The sequence below is a fragment of the Bos taurus genome, chromosome 11, assembly GCF_002263795.3.
Source record: "Bos taurus isolate L1 Dominette 01449 registration number 42190680 breed Hereford chromosome 11, ARS-UCD2.0, whole genome shotgun sequence".
NCBI classification, from domain to species: domain Eukaryota; kingdom Metazoa; phylum Chordata; class Mammalia; order Artiodactyla; family Bovidae; genus Bos; species Bos taurus.
This window is the reverse complement of record NC_037338.1, coordinates 102484708-102499774: the sequence shown is the minus strand read 5'-3', so window position 1 is coordinate 102499774 and position 15067 is coordinate 102484708. Positions and strand designations below refer to the sequence as shown.

The following is a 15067-nucleotide window of genomic DNA, read 5'->3' as shown; positions in this document are numbered from 1 at the left end:
GCTTTCCCATCTGTAAAATGGGAACGATGGTAATCCCACATTTTTAGAATTGTGGCCAAGATTTTAGGGAGGTGATGCCTAAGAAGGACCAGCAGAGACTGCCTGGTACACAGTGGGCTCCACGAAGTACAACTGCTGTCAGCTGCCTCAGGAGAGCATCAGCTGGCCAAACGGGTCACCAGCCAGGAACTTTCTGGAAACCCAGACTCCAGGCCTCCACCTCCGCACACATTCCCTCTCCAGGAGAAGTCAGGCCCGCGAGCATCCTGCCAGGCGATCCTGGGAGGATCTGCCGCCAGAGGACCACGCTACTGCCAAAGGAAAGATGGAGGTTTCAGAAACACCAGACACTTTCCTTTTAGAAGGGGAGTTTCTGAAAGACTCGCTTAAACCTCCAGATTTATGCCCACTGGGTGCCTACAAAGAGAGCAAAGTCTTAAGTGACAGTTTATAAAGGTTTTGGAGGCAGACATGAAACCGGCATTCAGTCCTAAGGGATCCCTCAGAATCGCCCCAACAGGCTCCCTCAAATGATGTGGGGAAAATGCAGAGAATGACAGACTAGGGGGCTTGTTTAACTTGCAAAAAGTAAACAAATCGCAGGCACTAACCCTAAACCATCGTGTTGCTTATCCCACCCACGGTGCTCCAAACATGCAGCCTGGTAGGGTCCCAGGCTGCAATGACCACGTCTGTCCCAGCAGAGAAGGGCTCGTGACGATTCCTCCAGTCCACCAGCAGCATCCTGCAGCCAGGCATGGGTCCCTCTGTCCCCAGTAGCACCGGGGGTGGGCGTGGGGGGAGGCTGGCACTTAGACCTACTGTTGATGTCTGGATTTGTGTCTCACCCTCTGTTCTCAGTCTTGTTTATCCTACTTGCTTTGGCCCCTGCAGCTCTCAGATCCAACCGGGAGCCCCACTTTATCTGGCCTCACTCCCCACCCAGCCTCCTCTCAGCTTTTGCTTCCCTGAAGCTTCCTGAGTTCCAAGTTTCTCCTTGCCCTGGAGGCATGAAACCACTTATTTTGTCTGAAACAGTCTTCACCGACCACCCACCCAAACACAAACACATACACACTCCGGCCAGCACCCAGTAACTGACCACTCCACTCATTCCAGGTTGGGATGAGATGTCACATCCCTGGGCTTGGACTTTAGCCTCCTGACACTGCAACCACCTCCACGGTGCTTATCCCTAGGGAAGAGGGAGTTGCCCTGTTGTCTGCCTTCACCAGGGGCTTCCCAGGTGGTGCTAGTGGTACAGAAGCTTGCCAAGTGCAGGAGACCTAAGAGATGAGGGTTCCATCCCTGGGTCGGGAAGATTCCCTGGAGGAGGGCATGGCAACCCACTCCAGTATTCTTGCCTGGAGAATCCCATGGACAGAGAAGCTTGGTGGGCTACAGTCCATAGGGTCGCAGAGTCAGACACGACTGAAGTGACTTAGCACACACGCATACACTGTCTTCACCAGGGCTTTGTGCTGCCTCCAAACAGGAACTCAGGCTCTCCTGTCCACAGAGGTCCCTCCAGGCCCAGCAGGCTGCCTGGCACCCAACAGCCCCTTGATAAATATTTTGCAAAGTGTCGAATGAGCAAATGAAAGGTAGGCTCCAGACGGTTCTCAGGGAGAAAGCCATTCAGGTGTGCAGAAACCAAGGCTTCAGGACATTCCAGGGACTTGCCCAAGGTCTCTGAGTCAACAAGAGTGTGCAGGAAACTAAGAGCTCATGACTAGTTCTGCAGCCTGGAGTGTCTGGTCCAGAGGAAGTGTGTAGTACTGAATGAATGGATGGATGGATAGATGGATGGATGGATGGATAGATGGATGGATGGATGGATGGATGGATGATGGATGGATGATGAGTGGATGGATGGGTGGATGGGTGGATGGATGGATGGATGGATGGATGAATGGATGGATGGGTGGATGGATGGGTGGATGGATGGATAGATGGGTGGATGGGTGGATGGGTGGATGGATGGATGAATGGGTGGATGGAGGATGGATGGGTGGATGGGTGGATGGATGGATGGGTGGATGGATGAATGGATGGGTGGATGGATAAATGGGTGGATGGATGGATGGGTGGATGGGTGGATGGATAGATGGATGGGTGGGTGAATGGGTGGATGGATGATGGATGGGTGGATGGATGGATGGATGGGTGGGTGGATGGGTGGATGGATGATGGATGGATGGATGGGTGGATGGATGGATGGGTATGTGGATGGATGGATGGGTGGATGGGTGGATGGATGGGTGGGTGGATGGATGGATAAATGGGTGGATGGATGGATGGATGGGTGGATGGATGATGGATGGATGAGCAGATGGATGGATGGGTGGATGGATGGATGGATGGATGGTTGGGTGGATGGATGGGTGGATGGATGGATGGATGGATGGTGGATGGATGAATGGGTGGATGGATGGGTGGATGGGTGGATGGATGGATGGGTGGATGGATGAATGGGTAGATGGATGGGTGGATGAGTGGATGGGTGGATGGATGGATGGATGGATGGGTGGGTGGATGGACGGATGGGTAGATGGATGGATGGGCGGATAGATGGATGGATGGGTGGATGGATGGATGGGTGGATGGATGAGTGGATGGGTGGATGGATGGATGGATGGGTGGATGGGTGGATGGGTAGATGGATGGATGGGTGAATAGATGGATGGATGGGTGGATGGATGGATGGGTAGGTGGATGGATGGATGGATGGGTGGATGGATGGATGGATTGGTGGATGGATGGATGGCTGGATAGATGGATGGATGGGTGGATGGATGGATGGATGACACATAGCCTGAGGAGGAACTGAGGATGCTCAAGTCTGACAATTCAGTGCATTTTTCCCCCTTCCCCCTCCCCATGAAAACACCATCCTTTTTCCCAGAAAGTTTCTCTCAGTCCAAAGTTGATTCACCCTGAAACTAACAAAGCTTCATCTTCAGGGCCCTTCTTTGCACGTGGCCCCTTCCAGGGCCTTGGATCTCATTTCCAACATCATTTTTAGTTTTATACTATTTCTTTTTCAATTCTTAATTTTTTTTTTTTTTTTGGCCTCACCATGCAAGTTGCAGGATCTTAGTTCTCAGACCACAGACTGAAACTGGATTCCTGCTGTGAAAGCACTGAGCCCTAACCACTGCACCACCAGGGAAGTCCCTGTACCCTGTTACTTAAAAAGAGATCCCCGAATTGCATAAGCTGCAGGCCACACAATCCCTACCTTTCTCTACCTCTGCCCCCATCTTATCTCTCCTGGCTCATCTTGGTGTCAAGATTCAGCTCAAGTCATCCAGTCTAGGAGACCTTCCCTCACACCCCTCCATCCAGGCACAGCTGCCCTCAGGCGCTAAACACAAATCCATCCAGACAGACAGCCATCACCGAGTGCTTGCTCAGTCACTCAGTCATGTCCAACTCTTTGCGACCCCGTGGACTGTAGCCCACCAGGCTCTTCTGTCCATGGGATTCTCCAAACAAGAATGCTGGAGTGGGTTGCCATTTCTTCCTCCAGGGGATCTTCCCAAGCCAGGGATCTAACCTGCATCTCCTGCAATGGTAGGCAGATTCTTTACCACTGAGCCACCTGGGAAGCCCAGCCAGGCTTTGCTGTTTATTTTAATGCCTGTTTCTCTCTATGAGAGTGTAAGCTCTGTGACAGCAAGGCCCATAGCCAGATTGGTTTATACCCCTCCCCCGACCCCCGTATCCTTGGTGCTTAGCTCTGTGTCTGCTACACAAGCAGTTAATTCTGTTAATTCAAGCAGTGAGTGAAGGCTGCACCTTCTCTTGTCCATTTCAGACCCTTGCTCGGGCCAGCTCCTCCCTAGGCGCCCCCTCCTCTCCTGTCCAGCCACTGGCATCCAACCCACCCTGCAGCCCCAGCCCAGGTGCACAGGCTCTCTGAGCTGCCCTGGGTGCTCCAATACTGCTCTACTTTCACCCTCAGATACACCTCTCAGCGCCCCTCCTTCCACCTCTAATGACTTTTGGGAGTCGTTTTAATGCACCGAGTCTGGTTCTCCCCGACCGGACCATAAACTCCTTAGAAACGAATTCTTAAACCTCTCCTGTTTCCACTTGTGCCTTGTGCATTATAGGTGTGCAATAAATATTTGCTCATTGACAGATGGGTTCACTGACAGCTTCAAACACACACCAAGACGAATGTTTTAAAGTCAGTGTCTCTGTTCTTAAAGATCTGTGGGAGACCATGGGGATACAGGAATGCAGCTCCTAAATGGGACCATTAAGACGGCATTTTAGGCAGCAATATGGCCAAACTGACTAGAGTCCAGCAAGACTGACCCAAAAAGCTGCCAGCAAATTTTCCAACTCCCTTAACTGCAACGCTCCGGCCATAAGATTGCCGCTCTTCGTGACTTTCAGGGTGCCCGCATCTTTGTGAGAGGGGCAGCCTCTGAGCTTTGGCTAGCTAGCTGGGGCTTTTTCTCTGATGTGGCGAGAGAGCTTGGACGTTGCGCCATTGGTTCCAAAGGGCCAGCCACCTGGCAGTGACGTGGCCTCTCACGAATGTTTTACCTCGAAATCAAAGCGCTTCTGATTCTCCACTTTCATTCCTCCGGACAAACACAAAAGGTTTTGATCCACACAAAGAAATTCATCTTGTTCGCTTCTGGCTTCATTGGCCTCCCCACCACCCCCCACCCACTCCCCGCCAATATGTATTGTTTGGTTCATATAAAAGATCAAAAAAATCCCTTTTCTTGGCTCATTATGTGTTTTCTACAATGCTCTTGGTTAGCTGTTCTCCCCCCGTGTGCCCTTCATGTTGACCTTTCTGCTCACTGACCCACGTCAGTCAGTTTCTTGACCAAACCCTGATGGGCCTTTAAACTGTTGGGTGGAAAAATACAGCTGTTTTCTTTATAAAGCACGTTGACCTGCTCGCCTGAAATGTTGTAGTTAATGCCACAACAAGAGTGTATGGGCTGGGCTGCAGCTCCGGTCCACCAGGAGTTTAATTTCTGATGAACCAAATCCATTCCATTTTAAATCTTAAATGAGTCCATGCTGAGAAAAACGCAACCGACACAAGCCCGTGGCAGGCGACGCGCCAGGGAGACAGAGCCTGTGCGCGGCGGCCAGTGGCCGCTAGACAAACCAGCCCCACGCTAACCAGTTTAGCTGATGAATTACCGGGCCACGCTCTGCGGATGGCTGGAGATGCTTTTTTTTTTTTTCACTCCAACATGGGTGAGGCTGGAGATAGACAAGCCCTGACGGAAACCAGCAAGCAAATGGAACGTGTAACGAAGGGAAAGGAGATGGAGCCAAAGAGGGGGATTTGAGAGACTTCCCTGGTGGTCCAGGGGCTGGGATGTTGCCTTCCAATGCAGGGCGTGTGGGTTCAATCCTTGGTCAGAGAGCTAAGATCCCACATGCCTCATGGCCAAGAAACCAAAGCATAAAACAGAAACCACATTGTAATAAATTCCGTAAAGACTTTAAAAATGGTCCAAAGTTTCAAAAAAAACCCAAACTTTAAATTTAAAAAAAAGGCAAGGGATTTTAAATGGCCATAAAAGGTCTGATGGTCCTCATGGTCTGGGAGCTAAGATCTCGCAAGATGTGCAACATGGCCAATAAATAAAAGTTTTTAAAAATTAAAAGAAATTAAATGGCCATAACAATGAATGGAGTTTGGGGACAGAAGAAATTAAACTAAAACACTGCATTTCTATCTTCTTTGTGTTAAATTTTCAAGAGACCCTGGACCACAGATGAACTAATAATGAATCCTCCACATGTTGATGTTTTCTGGTTCAGGGTTTTAGAGAAACCCTGCCTCAGCACTATTGGTACTTGGGGAGATGATTTCTTGCTTAGGGTGGTGGGGGCGGGCGTCCTGTGCATTGCTGGACGGCACCCCTGGCTCCTAGCCACTAGCAGTGCCCTTTCCAGTTCTGATAACCAAAAGCATTCTTCTGACATGGCTGGATGTTCTTTAGGGAGCCAGACTGCCCCTCGAGGTTGAGAACCACTGGTCTGCTTCTAGAGTGCCATAATCTCTTCTGTAAGATAGTGTTTCATTCAAATCTGTCTTCCTTACATCCTTGAGAAGTAAACAAGGTAAGTACTGGCACTCATACTTTCAGTTCAGTTCAGTTCAGTCGCTCAGTCGTGTCCAACTCTTTGCAACCCCATGAATCGAAGCACGCCAGGCCTCCCCTGTCCATCTCCAACTCCTAAGTTCGCTCAAACTCACGTCCATCGAGTCAGTGATGCCATCCAGCCATCTCATCCTCTGTCGTCCCCTTCTCCTCCTGCCCCCAATCCCTCCCAGCATCAGAGTCTTTTCCACTGAGTCAACTCTTTGCATGAGGTGGCCAAAGTACTGGAGTTTCAGCTTCAGCATCATTCCCTCCAAAGAAATCCCAGGGCTGATCTCCTTCAGAATGGACTGGTTGGATCTCCTTGCAGTCCAAGGGACTCTCAAGAGTCTTCTCCAACTCATACTTTACAAATGAGGAAACAGGCTCAGACATTAAGCCATTTGTCCAAGAACCCTCAAGAGAGTTAGAAGTAGGATTGTCTTCACCCTTAGCCAGGGCGCACCCATCTGTTCCAGGATACACGGCTTTAGGAAACATCTGATATGGTGGGCAATGGTATTTTCCAAAAAAGAGCACAAAGGGGGAAAAGAGTAAGGCCCTGAGTGGATCTGTTTCATGATACATTCATAAGTTCACACTGAGGACATTTACTGAAGGTCGATTAATGAGAACAAGGTTGTTTTGAGGAACTTAAGTGTTGGAAGCAGGATGATGGAAAATAACCAAAGTGCCCCCTTATTCAGTGCCCTCCTGAGCCTGGCACAGCCGTGTCATCTCATTTGTCGTTGTTCAGTCACTAAATTATGTCCAGCTCTTTGCAACCCCATGAACTGCAGCATGGCAGGCTTCCCTATCCTTCACTATCTCCCAGAGTTTGCCCAAACTCACGTCCACTGAGCCGACCATGCCATCCTACCATCGCCCCCTTCTCCTCCTGCCCTCAGTCTTTCCCAGCATCAGGGTCTTTTCTAATGAGTCATCTCATCAAATCCTCATGACTCCCCCACAGCTGATGCTAACTATAACAGCCCATTTTACAGAGAGGAAACTGAGGCTCAAAGGTAAGTAACCTCACACATGGCACAGCAAGAAAGCGGCTGAGACAGAACCCGCCCTGGGATCTGCCTGGCTGTAGAGTGCCATCCACACCGCCTTCCTCTCCAGTGTGGTGGCTGCAGTTTTATACCTGCCTGAGCAGCCAACTTACAGCTGTATCTCTTGTGATCATATGAAAACACAAGCTGTAGCCTGGAATTGTTTTCACAGTCCTTGTTCACACAAATTCTGGTTTGAAAGGAGTCAAGTGGCAATTTCATCTAAAGTTGAGTTGTTACCAACAGTCAACAAATGCTTGCATCTTATTTTTCTTTACAAATATTTAATACAAGTCAGGCAAGAAGCACACAACACTCACAATATCTGCTAAAACCCGCCAAAATGCAGTACGATTGTGACTGTGCCTTGGCTTGTTTTTGCCCAGCCAGCCAGAGGGTCCTGGACTGACGGCCCAGCAGAGGAACCTAGGGTTTCACAGAGTCGGGTCCCCAGGGCCAGACGATGGCTCTGCACACTGGCCTCAAGGAACGGAATCGCCCAGCCTCAGAAGCCCATCGAGGTCTGAGCTTGCTTCCAACCCCCTCAGTCTGTGATTCATTCACTGCAGGGCCAGCACAAACACAAAACCAACTCAAATCATACCTAACAAGTTAGGGTCTCCATATAGAACACGTTTAATTGAGTTGCCTTCCCATTATACTTTTTAAACAGTTAAAGGTGCGTTTTTTGGGGTTTTTATAAGGTGCATTTTCTTAACAAGCGGTTTGAGTGAGACAGTTTATGAGAACGCATGCTGCTAGAAACAGATGACCGACTTAAGAACCACTGCAATAGGAAATAGGGGCTTGAAATCTCCACAGGGCCAGTCCTAAATCGAGAAAACTCTGTCTTTCAAGTACAGGAAAAATGGCCTAAATTCTACAAGTGAGCAGCACGTGAGCCTGGAAGGTTCTGGAAGGTGCTGGAAACAACTGCTGACTTGTCCATACAGGACTCAGAATTCTTCCTAGAGAAACAGCCTTACTGCCAGTGATCTGAGAGTTTAGAAAGGGGCTGGGTTCATCCTGGGGAACCCAAATTCCTGAGGTTTGAAAGCCAAAGGCTCCTTCTTTAGAGGGACAAAGAGGAAGGCAGGTCTCAAGCAGAGCTGCCTCCGCCCTAACCTGCGCCCCCTACCATGATGGTAAAAAGCCTGAGAGAGAGCATGTCTGCTTTCTGAAACAGCCATAGGACCGGGCACTGCTTACAGCCCCTGCTCGCTCACCCTGATCACCAAAGATGTGCCTGGGTGCCAGGAAGCCAGAAGTTTTGATTTAAAAGAAGAGAGGGAAAAAAAAGGAGGAAGAGAAAAGAAAAAAAGGACCGAGAGAGAAAGAGTTCCAGGGATGAATGAGCCCACAGCTTTCCCTGGAAAAATAAAAGCTTCCCACCAGCTGGCTGAGACTATCATTAGGATGGTGGTGGAATTTCAGTCCCCTTCCTCATGCTGTATTTTCCCCAGTTACTCTGTAAATTGAATGTAAAAGCATCTGAACAATCAGAGGCACATTGTCTTCAGCGCAGAAGCGGAATGTAACACTGTCACGCTTTACTCGATCATGAAAAAGACCCTGACCTGCACTGGGGTGTTCCCCCGACTGTGGGTCTGCCATCCTCTTTGCATCTGTCTCTACCTACGTGTTGACGTTCACCAGCATCAACACTTATTAGAGATGTTACGTTCCTAGTGTGGTTGCCTAATTTCGTCAAGCACCCAGTTTGAACACACTGGCTCTAAATAAATGCTTCCTCGTGATGACGATTACTATGATCCCAGCGCTGGTGCCAAGGCTGAGGAACTAGAACTCTGTTGGGGTTGGGGTGGAAATCTGCGAACACTCAGGATCTGAGGAGGGTGGAATCAAACAGCCCTGGAAGGCTTGGTTTCTCCTAGTCTCCACCCCCACCCCAGGACCAGAATCTACCTTTTCGCCCTTCAAGGTCCAGTTTCAGAACTTTTCCTCTATAAAGCCTCTTAAGTCCTGCTCAGGGTTTCCTCCTCCCAAATCTGAACCCATCCAGGTAGTGCAGAAACTTGAAACTTACAAGGGGTGACCTATGACATTGCCTGTCTCATTATTATCTGTGCACACACACAAATATACATGTGTTACACACGTATATACACATATACGAAGCAAACCAAACAGATCTCGCCTGCCTCTCCAGAGAGACAGAAGATTCAAGGCTGTCAGCGAAGCAAACCAAACAGTCTCTCCCCATAATTGTATTGACAGAATATCAGCTGAGTTCGGCTGGCAGGAAGGGTGTATACACATATATACACATACACATATATACAACACACACACACGTATATATGCCATACATATGAAATACACATATATATGGGGACAGAGGTGCCTGGCGAGCCACCTATGGAATGCATGGGGTTGCAAGAGAGTTGGACGTGACTCAGCGACTAAACAGCAACAACAATAAGTACATAAACATATATATTCCATCCCTGTAGCTGAATAATTAACTCCTTGCAGGCAAAAGCTGAGCTCTGAATTTGCCTCTATGCCCTCAACAGAGCTTAGCATGGTGCTGAGTACTTCATGGACATTCAGTAAATATTTCTTGACTCTGAACAAATCCCAAGAAATTAGTAGAGTTCACTCTGAAAGGCATGTTGTGTGAAACAATAATGGAATCAGACTCATTGGTGAACATCTTTTGACTACCTGCTGTATAGATACATAACCAATCCGGGTCGTCACTCATTAGCTAATCATGTATTGTGGCCAAAAAGAGCTCGGGACTGGAGGCTAGGTGATGTAAGTCTCACCCCATTTTGGTGAGCAGGTCAGGGTAGCGCCTTGGGCAAGTCTCTTCCCTCCTCTGAGCCTTAAGATCCTCAAAAAAAAAAAAAAAAAAAAGAATTGGACTAGATGGCTGTAAGCCTCCTTCCAGCCCCCAAATGATGTGATTCTGTAACTCTATCTTACAAATGCATGCACTTCTTATTTGTGACATAAACCCCCACAGAAAAACAAAGTCGGTGATAAATTATGAAAAAATCGGGTGCCGTGATCATTTGCACTCTCTAAGGATGCTCAATTCAATAAATTCCACCCCTATACCTCGCCTGCCTCTCCAGGGCGACAGAAGATTCAAGGCTGTCAGCGAAGCAAACCAAACAGTCTCTCCCCATAATTGTATTGACAGGCTATCAGCTGAGTTCGGCTGGCAGGAAGGGTGAACCCTGACAGGTTCTGTGAAGGAGCCTTGAAGGCTATTGGAGCAGGATCCTATGTTGAGTCACAGAGTTCTGGCGGAATGAGAATCGAGCAGGGAGAAGCTGGCTTCTTTCTCTATTTAATTTTATTCTTCCCAGAGAATCACATTTGAAGGAAAACTGGCTCACGTCACTTTATACAATAGAATAGGAGCCCTTTCTAGTGGAAAATATTTACTTCTTCTTGGGGGCCACATGAAAACATGGGGTTGATTCAACCAGCCCCACTCAGTAGCCGGTTGGCTTGGCTTTAAATGAGGCAAACGGTTGCTGAGCATTTGCTGATAAAATATCTGCTTGGATGTCTGAGGTTTTCACTTTTCACTTGCTTACGGTGGCATCTTGCAGACACATTCTTGAATAACTGATATGCGTACGTCCTGGGAAATTCCATGGGTGTGAAACAGCACTGTTGTGTTTGTTCAAGGCAGTGTGCTGCATTTTAAATGAAAAAAAGCCCTGATCCTATTCACTGGAGAAAACAATCTGAGCAACAATACCCCCAGTTTCGGGGGAGTAAATGACTATAGCTATGGTGTTACATTCTCCCAATATAGACAACAGCCTTCAGGTTCACAGTGAGACAAAACCCAAATATATCTCAGTTCCAATCATCCTCCTGCAGACACCCCGGGCAGAGGGCACTCCCGCCTCTGCTGCACACTGAGAAAGCGCACAGAAAGGAGGGCCTGAAAATCTGGGTTCATGAAACTGACATGCCACAGTGAAGAAATCCACAAGCCATGCCTCGACAGAAAGTTCAGCAATATATTATTTTTGAAAAGATTTTGTTTTTAAAGGCTCCGCCATCTTGGACACTTTCAATCTTCTCCTTTCCTTGAGAACTGAAACCCTCCCTCCCCAAGTTTTTTCATAATTTAAATTTTCTTTAAAATAGAGGAAGCTGTTTGGAGTTTGAAGTGGTAAGAGGAGAGCTGCCCTGGGAGCCAGTGAACGTCACTTCTACCCTGAGTCCCGCCAGAACCTGGCACAAAGAGCCTGCCACACAGCCCCAGCATGCCCAGGGCAGGAGAGGTCTGGAGAAGGCAACAGTCAAGGCTGCGCCTCAGGCTCGGTGTTTCTGCAACTTTTACTTAGGTCAGGTTTTGGTAGAAAATCTGGCAGCAGAGGTCAGTATTGAAATGTGGACATAATCTTAACTGCTACTGAAAGTACCTTCAGTTCAGTTCAGTTCAGTTCAGTAGCTCAGTCGTGTCCAACTCTGTGACTCCATGGACTGCAGCACGCAAGGCCTCCCTGTCCATAACCAACTCCCAGAGTTTACTCATACTCATGTCCATAGAGTCAGTGATGCCATCCAGCCATCTCACCCTCTGTCAGTACCTTAGGGCCCATAAAAAACTGGAGGGAGCATATATGAAACGAGTTGCCAGTCCAGGTTCGATGCACGATACTGGATGCTTGGGGCTGGTGCACTGGGACGACCCAGTGGGATGGTACGAGGAGGGAGGAGGGAGGAGGGTTCAGGATGGGGAACACATGTATACCGGTGGCGGATTCATGTTGATATATGGCAAAACCAATACAATATTGTAAAGTTAAAAAAATAAAATATAAAATTAAAAAAAAAAATGACGTTTAAAAAAAAAAACTGGAGGGAGGAAAGAAAGAAGTCCAGCTGCCCCAACGAGACAAGCTGGGCACAGTCACCAGGACGCCCCCTGCCGCTCAAGCCCCGTCCCTGCTGGCTCTGTGTCTCAGGCCCTGAAGACAGAACCTCCACACGTAGGCCAGTGACTCCTGTACATTTTCCAACCCAAAGTTCAGCTTCAGGAAATAGGACTGAATGTCTGGAAGCTGTGCAGCTAGCGCCATCCAGAGGCCAAATGCTGTCCTTCTTGATACGCAGTACAAGCAAAAGGGAAAAGGCACAGGAATTTTTACCTATAGATGTATATTATACATGTTTGTTGCTGTTGTTTAGTTGCTAAGCTGTGTCTGACTTTTTTGCAATCCCATGGACTGTAGCCTGCCAGGCTCCTCTGTCCATGGGATATCCCAGGCAAGAATACTGGAGTGGGCTGCCATTTCCTTCTCCAGGGGATCTTCCTTCATTCCTAGGGAGGGAACCTTTGTCTCCTGCTTGGTAGGTGGATTCTCTGTCACTGAGCCACCTGGGAAGCTCATTATATACATACACATGTATGTATGACACAATATACATACACATGTATATTGTACATACATACATGTGCACACACATATGCAAAACATACGTGTATAATATGTATGTGTGTGCATGCTAAGTCATTTCAGTCGTGTCCGACTCTTTGTGACCCTGTAGACTGTAGCCTGCCAGTCTCTTCCGCCCATGAAATTCTCCAGGCAAGAATACTGGAGTAGACCGCCATGCCCTCCTCCAGGGGACCTTCCCAATCCAGGGACTGCACCTGTGTTTCCTGCATCTACCTGCATTGTCAGGCGGACTCTTCAGCACAGCGCCACCTGTATATCTACACATCTACCTATATTGTATATGTGTCTTTATGTCTATATGGTAGCTTGGGATGGGTATCACACACTATTCATTCGCCATGGAGAATAACTCCATTGTGTTGTCTGTCCATTTTGTACTGAAGTAGGAAGGTGTTGGCCCATCAGTAACTGCTTGAGTAAAAGCAATGATCAGAGGCAGGGATGTTGATGTCCTCTTGATCCCAGAATGTCTGATCTTGATCCCATCTGTGGGAGGCACCTGTCCTCTGAGAATGGCTATTCTCACCTAGAAACAGGTGAAGAACTTTGCTCCACTTTGGGTGGCAAAAAAAGGGGAGCATATTAGATGGAAGAGTGCCCAGTGAAACAAGCCAGCTTCTCCCAGCTGCTGGCCCAGGAACATAACAATAGTTTGAAGAAGGCAAGAGGAGAAAGTCAAGGTTTTCAAAGGAGCCAATTAACTCAGCTCATCTTACTACGATGTTAAGATAGCCTAGGTTCCCTGTACCAAAAACAAACAAACAAACAACAACCAAAACGTCTGAGCTCTGAGCAGCTCCTGGCGTTCAGATAAATAATTGCTACTGAATCCACGGTTATTACCTGCGCCTTCCACCTCCAGCGTCTGGCGAGCTGCGCGCATTTTTAAAGGCACACTGCCCTCCAGTGGCGCAAGGTAAAATTGCATGACCTGCTTTCCTAGCGCCAAACTTCAACTTGACTTTCCTGGCGCCCTCATCCCGGGAAGGCGCGTGGATGCCACGGCGTTGGGTTATCACTAGCCTGGAAACTTGACTAACGCGAGCGGGCTTGCGATCAAAGGGGAGGCGAACTCTTTGGAAACTGCGCCTCCCTCTCGCCGGTGCCTGTGGGCCCCCCATTGCAGAGAGTTCTGCGCTTTTTGGTGGTGGGTGTGGGGACGATGCGTCGGGTCGTAATTTTGCATAAGAGTATGACCGGGTGGAAATTAACACGGAAGTGATACTTTCGGGATAGATACAGAACCCTCGTACATAACAGCAGCCCCGGCGTGCAGAAGAATTGAGGGAGGCGGCCTGCACCCTGGGAGGGCTGGCAGGTGGTAAGGACAACCAGTCTGTCACCCCTTGGGTTCATTCCGGGCGAATACATATGCAAACAGCCGCCAACGTGGAGGGCTTACCGCGCGCGTGTCGGCGGTCCTGCAGGGATTGATTACCTTATGCGATCTGCACGATCACTCCCTTGAGATCACTCCCTTGAAAGAGTTCCATTCTCGACCCACTTTGAGGATGAGGAAACTAAGGCTCAGCGAGACTACGCGGCCTGCCACTGACCGCACCAAGGCCGGAGGACGTGGAGGGGGGAGGGGTCCAGGTCTGTCTGGACCAGAGCTGGAGCTTCCAACGCCGCGCTCGGGCGGGAGGGGTGGGACCCGGGCAGAACAGGTAGAAACCCGCGGCCCCGCGGATGCCCAGTGAGGGGACGAGCGCAAAGGGGCCAGTGGGTGTGGGGAGGTCCTCACCTTGACGATGAGCGGGTTCTGAAACATGGAATCCCGCACGACCCCCAGCCTCTCATTCTCCATGCCCGGCCGGATGTCGGCCACGGTCAGGGGCCGCCGCGGGGGTGGGCAGATCTGGCTGACCGTGCGGCGGACCGGCGGCTTCTTCTTCTTCCATCGCGTGAGGTCCTGGCAGGAGTTCCTAGCCTCTGGCATCCTGGGGGGTCGCCGCGAGTCCGCCTGCCGGCTGGATTCAGCGCGCTTCCCAGCTTGGGGGCGGGCAGCCGTGGAGCTCAGAGCGGGTGAGCCCCCAGTCCCGGGACGCACCACCTGGACCCCGGGGGGGGCTCGGACGCCGGGCTCCATCCGGAGGGAGGCGTGCCCACCTCTCACTCCCCCGCCTCCTTGCGAGGAGAGCTAAAACCTACAAAAACCTCTCTGTAGGTTTATGAGAGGGTCTTCTGGGAGCCTCGCTGTGGATTTGAAAAGGGGAGAAAATCATGACCACCCCTTAAGGAAAAATGGAACCGCCCGTCTCCGTGGCGACGGGACGCCAACGGCGCTGGAAAGGAGCAGGTCGATTGACTTACTGGCGGCCACCTAATTGGACCTGTTTCGGAGTTTTCTTACTCGAGGAAAACTCAGGAATCGCCACAGGGCTACGAATCTAGCTGAAGTCTACACAGATTTTAAAAG

The 15067-nt window shown here is 49.6% G+C and overlaps 1 protein-coding gene across 1 annotated transcript in view; it reads right to left on the bottom strand.

Moving 5' to 3' along the window:
- CFAP77 (cilia and flagella associated protein 77) overlaps nucleotides 1-14785 on the bottom strand; it is a 153888-nt gene extending 139103 nt beyond the window's left edge. Inside the window, exon 1 of the mRNA XM_002691610.6 lies at nucleotides 14393-14785. Within this exon, the coding sequence (XP_002691656.3) occupies nucleotides 14393-14737 (345 nt within the window). The 5' untranslated portion in view covers nucleotides 14738-14785. The remainder of the gene's footprint in view (nucleotides 1-14392) is intronic.
- Nucleotides 14786-15067: the final 282 nt, after the last annotated feature.